We start from the raw sequence: 16585 nt of genomic DNA on the forward strand, positions 1-16585 counted from the left end.
CCGCTCGGCTCAGTGCATAAGTATCTCTATATTTTACGACTAAACGTATTATGCACATGCTGCTCAGACTATCCAACGCCGTCTTAAATTGGTAGTCAACTCTGTATAAACTGGTTGGAGTTAACTCAACGCTTCCAAAGGCGAATGACATTCCGTATTGAGATAAGGTGCCTCCATAGCTATTTTCCAGCTACCCAACTGTATGTCTTCTTCAATCTGAACAAGATGACCGTCGTACAAATCCCACAGAGAACCCGTCGTCTCTCCTCAGTCTCACCTTATACTTGCCCACACGCTTCTCAATACCATCAGGCTCATCCAGGCCCTTGCTAGCCTGCTGCCTTATCTCTTCATCAACTTCCATACAGACAGGTAAAAGAGGGTCATCCTTCCATGGTCTCACGCCAATCTTCGCAGTCCGCACAATCTCAACAACAAGATGGACCATAGAAGCACCCACCATGACCGCTGGGTATACGATCCACCCCCATCTCACCACGATAACAACTTGACTTGTGATGGCTGTGTCCCAGTACCGTGCGTCTGTTGGCGAGTCAATGCTGTTGATCCGCACGGCATTTGTCAAACTGTTTGTGAGACGATCCATCCAAGCGTTAATGTCATCGAAGGCGTTGGACAAGCTAAGAGCAAATTCTGTCTCCCTTACTCCATAGGTACCAATGCTGCCTTCAAAGGTTGTTGTTGCAAATTCCCTTACATCATAAAGCAACGCCCAATCCACGGTATATTAGTCGCCCGTGGCCGTGCCCATAGAAGACGGTATGTTGGCGAACGTGACATTGTCGGACAAGTATGATTTGTGATCAATCGGTACTTCGCTCCAGGTTTCCGTGATCCTGTCACTCAACTCGCCCATTTCGACCCGGATTTCCCGTGTCTGAAGGCAATACCACAGCGCATACTCGGCGACAATAGAGTCGTTGGTCATCACCATCGGTTGTGCCGTTATCCTGCTTTCCGAGACACCGATGGCGCCAAACTCAGCAATCGCATTAAACGCCTCACGTCTTGGTATGTTTGGGGATGAGGTGAAGACACGACCAGAACCTGGGCCGGTGGTGAAATGCTTGCCAATACGAAAGGGGTATGGAGGGCCGCATGCATCTCTTTGCAGTGTCGTGCCATTAGGTATATCCAGTGCGCACGTCGTCTCGTTCACATAGGTGAAGCGGAGATCATCTGTAACATCCAGACAAGTCCCACAAACGCCGATTGTCGGGATAATTGGCCATGTACAATTCCCGGTCGGGCATTGCACTTGTGGTATGCCGGTGCTGAGTGCCATAAAGCCATTGTAGGCGGCAATCTTAGTAGCCTGTACTGCGCATCCGGCAGCTATCAGTATATGCAGATGCAGCAAGGAAGCAAGAGTTCATAGGTAAGGCCAGGACAATATGAATAGTGTAACCGACTCACGGTAATCCTCATCAGACCCCATATTTCAGCCACGTCGTGCGAGCAACCTGTCCGGTAGCCGTTGCAGAACGAGGCTCGATCTGGTCAGTACGCAAAGTCACCAGCTGTTGAGAAAATAGACCGAACGCCTGGGATAGAATCAGGAGTGCTGCTCCAAAGCAAGCTACATGGCTAGAATCACCTGTTATCTTCTGTAACTTCAATCAAGAATAGGCATGTTACTTACCTTCCCTTGAACTGGTACAGAAGTCGAGCACTCCCCCAACTTCCTCTTGAAGCCTCATCTAGCAACGCATGATCTTTGAGAGGGAAGTAGTCCGTCCCACGGCGACTCGAGAACCGGTTCCACTTTGCCTGGGCGAGAAGGCTGCCTACCGTACACATCAATGAGGTACGACACATCGTCGACAATGTGGCGATCAGGGCGTTGAGTGTCAAGGTCTGACTCGGCCAGCTATCTTGTGGTTTGCCGTTGTAGCGTGCAAGCACTCCAACTTGCGCCGCGAGGCTGGCCAAGGAAAGAAGGCAACAAAGTATTTCCAGAAACCACCAACTAAGCACCGACGGTGGTTTTGGGGTTTTTGCAGTTGTTGGCGATGCGTCCTCGAAAGTGCGCGTCGCATTTTTTCGCCTCTGCTCAGACTCTTCAATAGAATCGTCCGCGAGGAGTCGGATGCGTTGATGGTCTGCTCTCTCAGCAGTCTGAACATCTGCATCTGGCCGCCCTAGGGCCGATTGCGGTGGCGACTCTGGTTGATGGCCGTCTACATGAGACATCGTTGAGCCAACCCTGTAAGACGTGGTTGGACAAGAGGAAGGCCAAAGAGCCAAAGCAAGTCATTTAAAGACTTCACTTTTATGGCACAGTCGAATGCAGGACTCGTTGCCAAGCGTAGGCGGTCGATCTGTCGTTGTTCACCCAATTAGCACCCATAGAGGTGCTTCCTGTGTCTTGCTTATGAACGAGTGAAGCCTCTGGTTTGCTCAACCTGCATGGAAACAAGGCGGATTTATTCAGTTAGCCTTGATCTGCATCGTGCAAAGGAAGGCGGAGTAAGGCCGCCCTGATGTTATCATTGGGTGATAGGGGTGCAATGGGCAAACCAAAACAGGCATCGATCTCGGAGATGGACTCAATTTTACACTATGACATTTTTCTAGTTCTTTCCCGAATCCTCCTTCAGTGATACAATACGGTTCAGCACAATCTTGTCGTCTGTGCTGTCCGAGTCCATAGCCTGCAAGCACGTTAGTTGGGTTTCTTCTACTAGGGCAATGAGTACTCACAAAGTAAGCAACACGCATGGCCTGGAATCGGACGGTTTCCGGTCCGCTATCTTCGCTCGTTTCACCTGCGGTAACAGGCCAGGGAGCCCTCTGGCGAACCTCGTTGAATCCCTCCTCGATCAGAGCATCAGTGTAGACAACCTCGCTGTTGGGGTTGATGTCGTTCAGGAAGCCACCCTCAACGCTGGTCGGGTCATCCGACTTGAAGAGAGGGCTGTGCACTCGAACCTCCAGCTTTATGGAGCCATCGGGCACCCACTGGATGTATGTCTTGGGCTTGCTCTCCTTGTCGAACACAGCCTTGATGCTGGTAACCTTGCCCGACTCGTCCTTCTCGAAGGATGTGGCCTTGATCGGGTGGGGGGCGTTGAGGAGACCGACAGTCTTTCCAGGGGCCAACCGGAAGTAGCCCTTGATGTCCTCCTCGCGGAAATCGGATCGGTCGATGTAGACAGTCTTTGTCAGGCGGACCTTGTGGTTGCCAAACTTGGGGTCCTTGGGGGAGTAAGGAACATCGAGCTCCTGGGTCTCCTCAAGGTCTTCGATGGTGACGGCGACAGGGTCCAGGACAAGCATCAGACGGGGCACCGTGTTTTCAAGGTAACGGCGAACACTCTGCTCAAATCGGGTGATCTGGATGAGGGTCTTGGCAGTGGTGACACCAAGCTCGTTGACAAAGGACAAGAGGGCACCAGGGGGGATACCTCTACGTCGAATGGCAATCAGAGTGTAGAGGCGAGGGTCGTCCCAGCCTCGGACAATACCACCCTCGACCAACTTCTTCAGTGCTCGCTTGCTCATGATGGTTCCGCTAACGTTGAGTCGGCCTATAAGATTTCATGTTAGAGTAACCAACCCACTCGTCCGATATAGTTCGCCTTACCAAACTCGCGCTGCATAGGCTCGTACACCTCAAGTGTCTTGTTCAACCACTCATAGCTCTCTCGGGACAGAATGAACTCTGTAGTGCAAAGACTGTGGGTAATGCCCTCGAAGCTGTCGCAAAGGCAGTGTGTGAAGTCATAGGTAGGGAAGATCTTCCACTCGGGAGCTCGGTGGTGAGGCTTCTGCTTCTTGGGTATCCGGTACGCGGCAAGATCCCACATCTGAGGGTTTCCGCTGGTGATGTCCTGCTTCATGCGGAGGAACGCGGCCATGGGCTCGTATTTGCCGTCATGCATGTCCTGGAACTTCTGGAGGTTCGTCTCGACGTCCTGCTCGGCGTGCTTGCATCGGTACCGAGGGCCCTCCTTGCCATCCTTTCCTCCACGCTGGAGCTTGATCTCAGCCTCGTTGCAGTGGCAGACATAAGCCTTCTCCTTCTTGATGAGCTCCTTGGCAAGGTCGAACAGCTTCTGGAAGTTGTCACTCGAGTAAGTGATGTCGGCGGGAGTGAAGCCTTGCAGAATTCGCATTAGATTCGGGCTTCAAACAAACTGACACCAAAAACTCACCCAGCCACTTGATAATCTTCAGGATCCATTCAAAGTAGACTTCCTCCTCTTCGTCGGGGTTCGTATCGTCGTATCTTGGCCTTCGTCAATCGTAGCTCTCACCCTTCGACACCTGTAACGTACCTAAGAATCTACCAGCAATTAGTTTCATGTTTCAGCTCCATACCAAGGGGTTCGAGCTTACCGTCTTGCCACCGTGGAAACGCGCAAAGCCAAAGTCAATGGCAATGGCCTTGGCATGACCCAGATGAAGATATCCGTTCGGCTCGGGAGGGAATCGGGTGACGACAGGCTTGACAGGTCGCTCCTTGTAGACGTCGGAGAGGAAGCCCTGCTTGAACATGGCATCGGGATCCAGCTGGGTGGGCTCCTGGGCCTTGGGCTTGGGGGCGGCAGCGGGCTTGGGATCCTTCGCCTTCTGCTCCCGCGCGGCCTGGGCAGCTGCCTTCTTGGCTCGCTTCTGAGTGCGCTTCTTCAGCTCATTCCTCGTGACCTGCTCTCCCGTCACCTCGTCAAGGACCAGCTTGACAGTGCCCTCGGTCACCTCAGCGACTGGGTCCGACATGGTGAGAAATGGTCTCGAGGTCGATCGATCGGTATTTCTATCGTCGTCTGCTCTCGCAGTCTCGGTACTCGTGGAGGTAGCTCAAGTTTGTTTGATCTTTGAAGTCGTGGTGGGGTTATTTTCTGGCGGTGGAAACTTATCATCGGAAGATGCTTGGTGGGGGAGGGGCGATGCGCACAGTCATACGCCGCAATTGGATGGGATTGACTCATACAGATAAGCGATAAGCAAGACAGCAGTGCCTAAGGTACAGCAAGCTGAGAATATGTCTGTTGATGTAACACCAATATGTGCCTAGAAATTGAGCTGGATTTGTTCAGGAACCTAATTATGCGACCGTTGAATCCTGCTGGCTGTAAGATAGGTGATTCAGTCCACCACGTAGCCCACGACCCGGCCTAAAGCTGGCGGATTGATTTCTTGGCCATTGGGTTCAAGTTCCTAATCTAGGGTTAATTATCCGTCCAAGGGACTCTCAGAGCTTCAAAGGGCTTACCGTCAGAGATTACAGGTGGATATATAGACCCAGGCATTGGGTAATTGGTGACAGGAACAGTTAAGACATTGGAATGGCATACCTTCCTCTCCAAGCCAAAATAAAGACTATTCCATCTTGATATCCTTTCCAAAATCCAAGCCCGGATCCATACTTGGAGGGTTGTATAATTGGATCTTAAGAGCGCGAAACGGCTTCGCATAGATTGGTGACCGGGTGAGTATCTGATTACCCTACGCCGAAGGCCCGAACATATTTGAACCCAGACACAAACTTGGAACATCACCACATGTTTTTAGACATCATAGGAAGGTCGGTCTTATTTTTGACTGCCGGAAAAAGACCAAGCGGGACCGTTAACTAGTTCTTCATGTCATTGACGCCTCTTGACATTGTCGACCCACAAGAGAGACCATCGTCGGAGCGGAGTTCTTGTCATCTTCGTCCGAGGATCCAGTATATAACTGTTCTCCGGGACTGAAAACGTCCTGAAAACTTGAAGTTGAATGTTGCAATCCTGCGTTGAAGTCTCACAATGTCTACTACTACGACGGCCGTGGAGCTCTGTGAGCCCATAGAACGGACTTCCCGTGGTCCATACATGTCCGACACCAAGCACGAAGCAGACTCGTCAACAGACGAAATCCTAAAAGCCTCCCGACTGGCCGATTCTACTGTCCCGGATGGCGGATACGGCTGGGTCATTGTCGGCAGCGGCGCCGTGATGCTCTGGTGGGCTCTCGGAACGACATATGCATGGGGTGTGATGCAGAGGGCGCTCGTCGAGGATGGCTTATCAACGCCCGCAACGCTCTCGTTCATCGGGTCGCTGGATGCAGCTCTGATGTCGGCCCTCGCGATTATAAACTCGAGGTTGATGCGGGCGATCGGGATGCGAAATACGGCAATGCTTGGAGTAACCGTGATGGGCGGGAGTGAGATTCTGAGCTCATTCGCCGTCAAGAGCCTGGGTGCTCTATTCTTTACCTCAGGAGTGTTGATGGGCACTGGTGTCAGGTAAGTTGATTATGGCCCCCCTTTGCTCATGGAATACGATCTAACAAGAGTTCAGTTTGTGTTCAGTGGTCAGTTTCACATCTACCCAAGGAGGGTGACACCAAGTTAACATGCGTCAACAGGTTGCCTTTGCAGTGATTGCGCAATGGTTCAGCACCAAGCGTGGTCTTGCTAATGGCCTCATGTTTGCCGGAGCAGGATTTGGCGGTGCCACGCTGAGTTTCGCAGTCGATGCTCTCATCCAGAGGCTCAACATCTCGTGGGCGTATCGAATTCTCGGCCTCCTCACTCTAGCCACCGGTCTCCCGGCGGCCTGGGCTATCAGAGAGCGAACCCCGACTCACACTCCAGGATTCATCGAATGGTGAGCGACACGGCGAATTTGCAATGTTCCATTGCCAGATATGATTTGCTGACACATTCAGGCAATTGTTCAAATCATTCACCTTCGATCTGGTTTTCTTAGCCAGTGCGGTGGGAACGTTTCCGTTGTTTGTGCCACCCTTCTTTCTCCCGTTGTACACAAAGTCACTCGGGTTCTCGTCGACCACCGGAGCAGGGTTGGTGGCGGGTTTCAATCTTGCGTCGGCCTTTGGGCGGATAGCCTGCGGACTGGCTTGCGATAAGCTGGGATCCCTTAATACGCTGTTCCTTTCGCTCATCTTGGCGGCGATTAGCATGCTGGCGATATGGCCAACATCAACGACTCTGGCGCCCATGATCGCCTTCGTCTTGATCAACGGGGTGTCGAATGGCGGATTCTTTTCCACAATGCCGACCGTGGTGGGTAACGTTTTTGGCAGCGCACGGGTCGCCATGGCGATGAGCATGATCCTCACGGGTTGGGCTGGCGGATATTTGATGGTAAGTTGGGTCGGGGCGGACGAAATGAATGACGAGACATCTGGCTGACGCTCGTCATCGCAGGGTGCGCCCATCGCAGGTTACCTCCTCGAGGCGTATGGAGGTGCCGATGCTGGGCTGCAAGCATACCGACCAGCCATGTTTTACGCGGGATCTCTGGCTCTTGGGTCCGCTGGGATGGTTGCAACGGTTCGATTGCGCAAGAACAGGTCGCCTTGGGCCAGACTCTGAAAAGACTGCGGCTTGCGTGAGAACAAGTGTCTCCATGGTGTATTGCGTGTAACTGATGGATGTGAGTGATGGTGGTTGTCGAAAAAAAAGGTGGTTATGACGAAGGAGAGACAGGGTGGGGGTCACCGCGATGCGTTTGGACGAGACTTGGGATGAGCCAAAGATTTGAATGGCTTTACGTATCCTTTACAAGGAATATGAATGGTCGAGACACGGCGTGAAATAGACTCCAAGGCAAAGCCCCCATATCCGACATCCGGACCCCCCGTTGAGGCGTGGGATTTCTCAATCAGCAGCAAAATCGTCATCCCCAATGTCAATGTCGTGATATGCCTGGCAGGTGTTGCAAGCGGTTCCGGTGGAGTATCAGCCCACATAGCGCCCGCTGGCAGTGGCTGGTGCTCACCTGGGGTGCTCATACTCCCCGAGAAAGGCCTGTGGCACAAACCCACCTTGGCCGGCGACCCGGTCTCGCGGAGGGAGAGCTAGTCGTCAACGGCCCCTCGGCAGCCTTAGGCCACCCTGAGCCCTCGCACGCCATCGGCTGCTCGCCATGGGCAATTGGCAACATCACTAAAGACCTCGCGAGGTCCTTCCGACAAGCGACTCTTGAGCGTCAATCGCATCGCCATGGGCTGCCGAGTTTGTCGCGCGAGAAAGGTGTGTTTTCCCTGCCCTCCTGGTCGAGTCCGACTGCCGAGATATGGTCTTCTGACTCTGTGTGTACTTGGTGTAGGTCAAATGCGACGGCAGACCCAACGGGTGCCGCAATTGCGAGCGCCTCCAGCTTGAATGCGTCGACGATGACGGATCCAAGTCTGGCCGTCGTTCAGTTCCTGTCTCTCTGCGAAAGATCCGGACATACCGGTCCTGTACCAGCTGTCGCGTCTCCAAGACCAAATGCGACGGCGACCGCCCGAGATGCTCGCGATGTTGCGCGAGGGACCTCGAGTGCCAGTACGACGGCGGCTCGGCTCCTCGCTGGGCCCGCCACTTGAGCAAGGCGCCGACCTCGGCTTCGACCGAGGAGGATTTGAACTCTTCTCATGATGCTTCGTCCATCGCCGAAGAAAGTACCACGTCGCGAAGCTTGATCCAATCCCGAGAGACCGACGACGCGCCGTCCAAATCGCAGAGATCCATCACCCGAGAAACAAGCAACCCCGTCCCCCCGATTGATTTTTCCGACGACACCGAATTATCTATTCATTCATGGTAAATATTTCAAACGGTTTACCCATGGAGTCAATATATATATATAAGTCTGACATTTATAGGCTCGTGTCACCTGATCTTCCGTCCGGAAACAATATCCGTACGGTAGTTGACCACTACTTTGCAAACATCCACCCCCTCCGATGCTTTGCTTTTGTACACAGGCCATCTTTCACTCGGCAACTCGAGAAAGGCCTTGAAAATGACGATGAAAAGGCCTTGCTATATACTATTTGCGCACAAGGAGCCAAGTATGACCTCTCCCACCCTGTCCTTGGACGCATTACTGATAAGCCCAGATTCTATGCTTTGAGCCTCGAAGTAGAAGATCAGGATGCCAAGGCGAACCTGATCCGTGCCGCAGGGAACCGTTGGGCACAGAAAGCTGAGCTTCTGGTTCTTACCAACTTTGGCAAGATTTCCATCCAAAGGCTCATGGTACGTCTCGCCGGAACCTCGCTTGAGGGCAATAAACTGATATATACTTCCTCAGACATGTGTTCTACTCTACGACTTCCATTTCCGCTTGGGAGAATACACACAAGCTCTCATGTTGAGTGGTCTCGCCGTCCGGATGGCCCACGCCTTACAACTCAACGTTGAATACTCCCCTGACATCCTCTGTGCCGAAGCAAACGAATCTGCCCCGCCGGCCGTCGAAAAGGAAAGCCGCAGAAGGCTTATGTGGGCTTGCTACATCCTGGATGCCTGGACGGGTAGCGGCGTTGACCAGTTGACCCTGCTGCGTGAAGCAGATATCAAGATCCAGTTACCTTGCAATGAACGGAATTTCAGGCTCCGGATCCCTTGTGTGACGGAAACCCTTGGCGTGGGACACGTTTTGCAGTTTCTGCCTCCTGCCATTGTTCCACGAAGGCCGGCTGCCAACATGGGTATCATGGCTTACTACATCCGAATCGTCACGCTGTGGAAGCGAGTTGTCAGGTTTGTTTGAATCTTTGAAGTTCCCGAAAGAGATTTCAGATTTCTAACCCTAGTCACAGATATGTCAAGCACTTGAATACGAGCCCGCCTCCCTGGCTTCCCGAATCCGACTTTGCTGCCCTTGATGCCGACTTGCGGTCATGGGGTCGGCATCTCCCCGAGTTTATCTCTTACTCCACCGATACCATTTACGCCCGTCTAGAGTCGGATCAGCTCGGTTCACTTGTCCTACTTCATTGCACATACCACCATAATCTACTAGACTTGTACAGAATATCCATGCCGGATCTGTTCAAGTTGATAAAACCCTTCTACTTCCCGCCCAACCAGCAGGAGTTTCTACAGTCCTTGCAGGCCGACTGTTTTTACCATGCTCAGCAGATTGCGAGCATTCTTTCCGAAGCTGTTCGCCATGGAGCACGTTATTTGGCCGACAGTCTGCTTCCCTGTTTTGCTTATGATAGCAGTCGGGTTATGCTCTACTATATCGCTCGGTTACTCGATCTGAGCAGACCAGATGCCGAGACCATTGTGGCAGACGCCATCAACGCCGTTGAAAGCAATAGCAAGATCTTGAGGACTATGGCTGCTCTGTTTCCCCTGGCTGATTCTCTGGTGAGTGAAATAGCTTCGGAATATTAACGTGGAACTCGCTAACCATGGATCCAGGCCACTACAACGGAGAGATGGCTGGCCAAGATTCGCAAGACCTTCGCACAAGATGAGCATATGAGTGACATGCCTCGGCAGGATGATCAGGATAAGTGAGTTTTTGGGCCTATGATTCTGATATAATTACTAACTTGGCGGCTTTAGATCACCAGTACTTCCTGGAAGCTCCTCTCAGAGCAGCCCTGACGATACCCTCGGAGCGCTCGGTTTGACTCGCCTAGCCCGCGGCGAGGTTCGAGACACTAAACATGCAGAACATGACCCCTGGCATAGAGGCAGTGGAAGTGTCAGCCCGACCATGAGCAGGGCCGGACTTGGAAGCAACTCAGGATCAGTCTCGGGTCGGCGACCAACCAGCCAGCTCGAGGAGACGCCGGCGCGATCCAAGCTCCAACATGAACAACCTGTGGCTTTGCGAACACCACCAGGGACCTTGACCTCACACATGGACAACCAGGCAGTTGATCTGAGCGACCTGCAAAACTACTTGTCCTGGGACATGTATGGCATCATGGAAATGAGCGAAGCGGGCTTGAAGGCCGGCATTGAAGGCAACGCCCTGCCATCCTGGACAGGCGCGATGTAACCCGGAAGCCACTTTTCGAAGCAAGATATGAGATCGCCCAAAACCGAGTCACCGGGCTACCATTTTGGTGCTTGGCAAACGATTTTGCCATCTCAGATGAGAGTTACAACCCCGCTCACGATGCGCTCCGGGCCGTCGGCTCGGAACATCGCTCGCTGACAAAGTCACACAACTGTCACGCGATGAAGGGCGCCGGGTTTGGTCGCTTCAATGATACATGCCTAGGTATTCTTCATGGTACTCTGGGCTGTCATTGAGATTTGGGGATCAATTGCCTCGGATTCGTGGCATACGCCACACAGGCTCCTTCAACACCATGCCTACGTTACAGGTGATCGCCTTGGACGTTGGTTGAGTATTTGTTGGATCACTGTAGAGGTCCAATCATCTTCGCGGATTCTGCATGACGGTTGGCCTGGAGAATGGGAACCTTCTTCGCACCTATGGTGGAAGTCGGACTACTAGCGACAGGGGCCTATGCATTGGACAGGATGACAACTACGACGCCCGGCTGAAAGACCGTGGCTTTGTTTGAACGAGGACGAGATCGCCCAGTTCTTGCAAGGCTTCTCAAAAGTGTGCGAGAAGCTTGTGATGCGGATTAAGGCATCGATGCTATGGTGCGATAGGCGGTGGAGGGCCCTGGGCTGGCTGACGATACGCGGTGCTATTCCGAAGTGAGAAGCCCAACCACCTCAGATTGTGTCGTCAACCGGACCGGCCACTTATATGCCAGCACGTGTTTGCCGTGGTTCTGTACTGGGACGCTCCGATCCTCAATTGGGTTGGCAGGGCCTTTTGGTCTGTGGTTGTGGCCTGAAAGAAGATTTGGATAAGATGTACAACTTGGCAGATGCGCAAGTATATCACAGTGAGGCAAATGGAAATGGAGGGCCTCGTTGGAGGCGTGACAGAAAGAGACGGAAGGTTTGTGGCTTGAAGACATGGGGAGGCGGCACAAAGGGTTCGCCGAGGAGACTGAGGATGAGAGAGCCTGGGAGATGAGAGAGTCTCGGTTCCAAGTAATTCGGCGCGAAAAGAACGTGTCAACATGTAGTGCATGAAAGGGCAAAGATGATACCATTATGACAAGAACCTGTATCGCATTGTCAATGCGATTCGATGCATTCCCATGACCCAACGAACCAAGGCCAGAAGTTGAGGGGCAGCTGAGATGGATGGATTGGTTGTCGTGTTGCATTGTTTACATGCATGTTCCACGCGGGTGTGCGAGATAGAGGCAACCGACATATGTAGGGTGCAACGCCAACGAGGTCACCTGCAGAAGTGATGGAGCGCAATCAGTCGCCAATTGGATGTTTTGAAGCAGCCATTGTTTACATGGATGGATGCAAAGCAACAAGGATGGATACCCGGTAGTTGAGGTGCGCAACATACTGCAAGCTAGACTCCAGCCGTAGTCGCGGCAGGGAAAAAAACAAGATCTGGTTGCGGAGGTTAATGCCTCCATCTGTGATCCAGACAAACATTATCCGGTTTGTTTTTGCCTCTGCTTCCGGGCAATTGATTCGCTCGATACCAACGCCGGTCTGGTTCGCTTCTGCACATGCAAGTCAGAGAGACGCAAGGAGCTAGGCGCTAAGGTACATGTAGTCAAGGCCAAGATCCTCTGCGGGTTCATGACCTTTTCTGTAGCCGGTTGAGATATGGTTTCTGCAAGACGCGATGCGATGCGAGGCCGCAAAACAAGGAAGACAGAAGCCGATCGTGGAGGGGCATGGGGCACGACAGCTTGTTATATGCTACGAGGCTATAGTCGTTCGATCTTAACTCGACAAAGTGGAATGCCCATCCTTGAAAGGCCATCAGCTCCCGGTTCACACGAGATGGGCGGGCCATCGGTTGCCCTTGGAAGTGAGGACGGAGAGCTGCACCAGGCCAATGACGGGCGTTAGCGGGTGAAGCTCTGGAACAGCGGGCGATCAGTAGCGCTTCGGAGCAAGCTTTCAGTGGGCTCACAGTGGGCAGCACCCCTGCCAAAAGCGTGCGACAGCGGGGTAGCGGCGCTGAAACACGGACCCATGGACCGCCCCGAAATAGCCCGCCAATGGCTGGAAGCCCATCGGCACGGGGTTGCCATGGCAACTCGCTACCCCCATCCCGGTGCCACTGCCCGTGAACACTTCGCTACAATTCACTCTGCTCTCCCACTCCGACGCACACTCTTGTCTCAGCCATTTCTCGTCTCTCTTTCAACTCCAACCCTTCCTTCAGAAATCCGCAACGGCGGTGCATAGCTATCGACCGCTCATTGCGCATAGGATGCTATTCCCGCCTCAACGATTTCGCAACTGCTCGATGACCAACTGGGAGAGAAAGTAAACAACCGTACTAGGGACACGACTGCACCGCACCGAGACGACGATATACGTTATACCTCCCCTTCCTTGATATCACACACCTCTCACGCCTCCATCACCGACCTTCTTCCCCTTACCGGCTTCATAGCATTGTTATCGCACCACACTCCTTTCTCGCACAACGGTCCACACATCTGAACACAATGGTGGACACCAGCTATCTGGCCCAGCAGGTCAACAGCAGCATTGGCCAGCTGCACGGTCTCTTTGATGAGATCGGTGTTCCTGATCATGAGCGTGAAGCTCGCGAGACCGAGGTACGTTTGGGTCACGGCTAGGAGGTGACGGCTTGCTAACTTGGGTGCAGCTCTTCTCAGCTCTATCCGAAGCCCTCAACAGCCAGGTCCGACTCGTCACTTCTGAGAAGAAGGAGATGATAGACGAGGCAAAGAGGATTATTACTATTATCCGCCAGATGGAGACTTCTCTTGACGACTCGAAACGTCGCCGTGATTATGAGGAGGACGATGACTTGACCATCACGTACCCCTTGATGCGATGCTTGCAGGTGCTCAAGGAGAAGCATATTCAGATTAGCCGACTCCACAAGGAGCGGTTTGAGCAAGTCAAGAGTGAGTTTCTCTCACAAAACTGCCCCCAACCGACATGCCGCTAACCATTTGCAGAGCTCGTCCAAGCCCTCGAGTCTTACTCGTCTCATCTTGAGCCCACATTCGTCCAGATCGCACTCCCTCCCACAGCACCGAACCAATCCATCCCCCCGAACTTTGATCTTTCTCCTTCCTACGTCGACAAGCTCGACAGCGAGTTTACGCGAGTATATGAGGAGTATTCTCGTCGCATAGCCACCGTTCAAGCCCTCGCCGACCAGATCATTGGACTTTGGGCGGAACTCGGCGTTCCCCAAGCGCAACAGGACGGTGCCATCGTCAAGTACTACCGAGACGCACCCGAGCAGCTCGGTCTCCACGAGGAGGACATTGAGCGACTGCGCACCAAGCGCGACAGACTCTCGGAAGAGAAGAAGAACCGAGAGAGAAAGCTGAAGGAGCTTCGATCCGCTGTTGAGGCGCTCTGGGTCAAGCTTGGTGTTGATGAGAGCGAGACCAAGCCTTTCCTCAACTCAAACCGTGGCTGCGGCGTCAGGCAGATCAACGAGTTTGAGGATGAGCTGGCACGGTTGAACGAGTTGAAGCGCCAGAACCTCCACCTCTTTGTCGAAGACACTCGCATCAAGCTTCAAGAGCTGTGGGATGCACTGTACTTCAGTGAGGATGAGATGCTCGAGTTCACGCCGGCCTTTTCCGATGTCTATAGTGATGCTCTTCTGGAGGCCCATGAGCGTGAAGTTGCCCGGCTTGAGGCTCTCAAGGAGCAACGCGCACCCACACTTTCTCTGGTTGACAGGCACAAGAGTTTGATCAAGGAACGAGATGACCTCGCGACATCCAGCCAGGATGCGTCGCGGTTGATGGCTCGAGGTCAGAAGGGCGAGAAGAGAGATCCCGGCAAGCTGCTTCGCGAGGAGAAGATGCGCAAGCGCATTGCCAAGGAGCTACCCAAGGTCACGGCTGAGTTGCGCAAGGTGCTTGCCAGGTGGGAAGATGAGTACGGACGACCATTCCTTGTGTTTGGCGAGAGATACTTGGATGAGTTGGAGGCTGCCGACGGGCCGAGGAAGAACAACATCCCGCCAAACCGCTCCAAGACACCATCTGGACATCCTCCCTCCGCTATCAAGGCTCCCAAGTCGGTTCCCGCACGCGCTCCTCCCAAGTCTATTCCTCCTAGGTCCATGACCAAGACACCCACAGCTGGTGGTACTCTCACCAAGCGCCCTCAGGCCCCCGCATCCTCCACCACCAAAGGCAGCCCTTCACGGAGCCCTTCCCGAATCCCTGCACGCGTCCCTCTCTCCAACTTGAAGCATGGAAACAACTCTCCTGAGCGACCCCGGCCAGAGTCGAGGGCCGATTCTTTCCGACAAGCTCCTCCATTGATGAGAGCGCCTCCTCCCAAGATGCGAGACCTTGTGCCTCTGCCTGAGTTTGAGGCTCCCGCGAACCCTTACAAATCAGTTGGCCTAGCATCAAGCATCGTTCGACATGTTGAACCTGAGGATGTTTACGACGACCGGCCGCGAACAGAGCGTTCCAACTCTGGTCAGTCCCAGTACAGCCAGTCTCAGTACAGTCATCCCAGCTACAGCGAGAGCCATCCTAGCTATAGTGAGGATAGCTATGACGAGCGATTTGCCACCATTCGATCACAGACCTACCGTCAACCTGTTCAACCGCCACGACAAATTTCTGGCAACTCGATGACCTCGACAAACATTTCAGGGTCTGAGAACTGGGAGACGTATGACGATAACAGCGAGCCTGAGCCAGACGCGTCTGATGCCTACTATGCCAAGCTACGGGCAGCTCACAGCAAGCGATTCACCCCCGAGCAAGGTCATCGACCAGGAAGCAGTCAATCCAAGCGCATCCGAGGAATCCCTCCATCAGCATCGTATGGCGGACCGGTGATGATTGACCAGGATGGCAACCGCATCATCTCTGGAAGTGAGTGGACTGACGAAGACGCCTACTGAGCGTCATCAAATGATATGAGTCGGTTTCTCGCCGACAAGTCAATCTTGCAAAACGAATGATGCACGATGATGGATTCACGCAAGCTTTTCATGATGATGCAGGCATCTCGCGACGGCCTTGGGTGAGCTGAAAAAGAGCACCACCAGGACAAAACAAAACCTGTCTTGTTGCGGCGTTGGCGCATAAAAAGGACATCTCGCCTATGACTATTCCAGTCAAGACAGGCGTCTTATCATCTCTCCTTTGGACATGTTTGCTCAATACCTCTTTCCGTTCTGACTTTTATTCTTTTCTAACTGTTCATGTTACATTTCGTCGGGCCCGACGCCAGGTTATGTATTCTTTTTCTTTTTTTTTCGAGAGCCTGTCTTTTACGCAGCCTCCCCGGTACGAGAGCGAGGCTTTGCTGATAGGAATACTCGGTTGTGTGCCCAGGTTAATGAGGGATGTGCATCGAAAGGGGGTGAGGGCTATGGAGGGAAGGGTAGGGATGGGGGATGGATGGATGGAAGGCGTCCCGGATGGTTGGCGTTTAGTGTATATATGGATGGAGTGAGGTCGAGCTCCTCAGCTAGGTTCTTCAGCGATGCCAATTTCCTTGTTGCTACTTTTGACTTGTGCCTGTGATTGTCGGGATAGTTTGCGGTGTCTGATGGGCATAAACGAGCTGACGGGCTTTGGGCGTCCTACGTTACAAGGAGGCTCGGAAAGGCTTAGGCTAGGAACAATTGTGCTTTGCTTCGTAATATACCAAGAACACTTGGCACTCGTTGATCCATCACCAAGCGAGTGTTTGTCTTGGTGATCTTGTGTCACTTTTATGAAGCTCTGGGTGAGACGTGTGGGATTGCCTATTTAGGCAGCCTAGCGACACGCC

At 53.1% G+C, this 16585-nt stretch overlaps 4 protein-coding genes and 1 pseudogene across 5 annotated transcripts, besides 1 other annotated feature; 3 read left to right on the forward strand and 2 right to left on the reverse strand.

The window, feature by feature from the left end:
- Positions 1-748: 748 nt before the first annotated feature.
- On the reverse strand, positions 749-1459 carry NCS54_00840800 (Hypothetical protein; the record flags this gene model as incomplete). Its single annotated transcript, XM_053153795.1, has 2 exons — positions 749-1341; positions 1438-1459. 2 exons carry the CDS (start codon positions 1457-1459, stop codon positions 749-751), a joined length of 615 nt encoding a protein of 204 aa, XP_053009770.1.
- Positions 1460-2594: 1135 nt separating this feature from the next.
- Positions 2595-4743, reverse strand: NCS54_00840900 (Glutamine--tRNA ligase; the record flags this gene model as incomplete). Its single annotated transcript, XM_053153796.1, has 6 exons — positions 2595-2675; positions 2725-3551; positions 3608-4123; positions 4179-4252; positions 4302-4309; positions 4363-4743. 6 exons carry the CDS (start codon positions 4741-4743, stop codon positions 2595-2597), a joined length of 1887 nt encoding a protein of 628 aa, XP_053009771.1.
- Positions 4744-5774: 1031 nt separating this feature from the next.
- Positions 5775-7351, forward strand: NCS54_00841000 (MFS domain-containing protein; the record flags this gene model as incomplete). Its single annotated transcript, XM_053153797.1, has 5 exons — positions 5775-6256; positions 6312-6324; positions 6379-6620; positions 6682-7120; positions 7184-7351. 5 exons carry the CDS (start codon positions 5775-5777, stop codon positions 7349-7351), a joined length of 1344 nt encoding a protein of 447 aa, XP_053009772.1.
- Positions 7352-7867: 516 nt separating this feature from the next.
- On the forward strand, positions 7868-10769 carry NCS54_00841100 (annotated as a pseudogene). The gene is made up of 7 exons: positions 7868-8011; positions 8088-8566; positions 8629-9004; positions 9060-9511; positions 9571-10126; positions 10181-10275; positions 10328-10769.
- Positions 7868-10769: a sequence feature.
- A 2524-nt stretch (positions 10770-13293) lies between these two features.
- Positions 13294-15707, forward strand: NCS54_00841200 (Hypothetical protein; the record flags this gene model as incomplete). The annotated part of the gene is made up of 3 exons (XM_053153798.1): positions 13294-13407; positions 13458-13722; positions 13777-15707. The coding sequence occupies 3 exons, from the start codon at positions 13294-13296 to the stop codon at positions 15705-15707; spliced, it is 2310 nt and encodes a 769-aa protein (XP_053009773.1).
- Between the last annotated feature and the right edge of the window lie 878 nt (positions 15708-16585).

This window comes from Fusarium falciforme, chromosome 6 (assembly GCF_026873545.1).
Source record: "Fusarium falciforme chromosome 6, complete sequence".
In the NCBI taxonomy this organism is placed as follows: Eukaryota; Fungi; Ascomycota; class Sordariomycetes; order Hypocreales; family Nectriaceae; genus Fusarium; species Fusarium falciforme.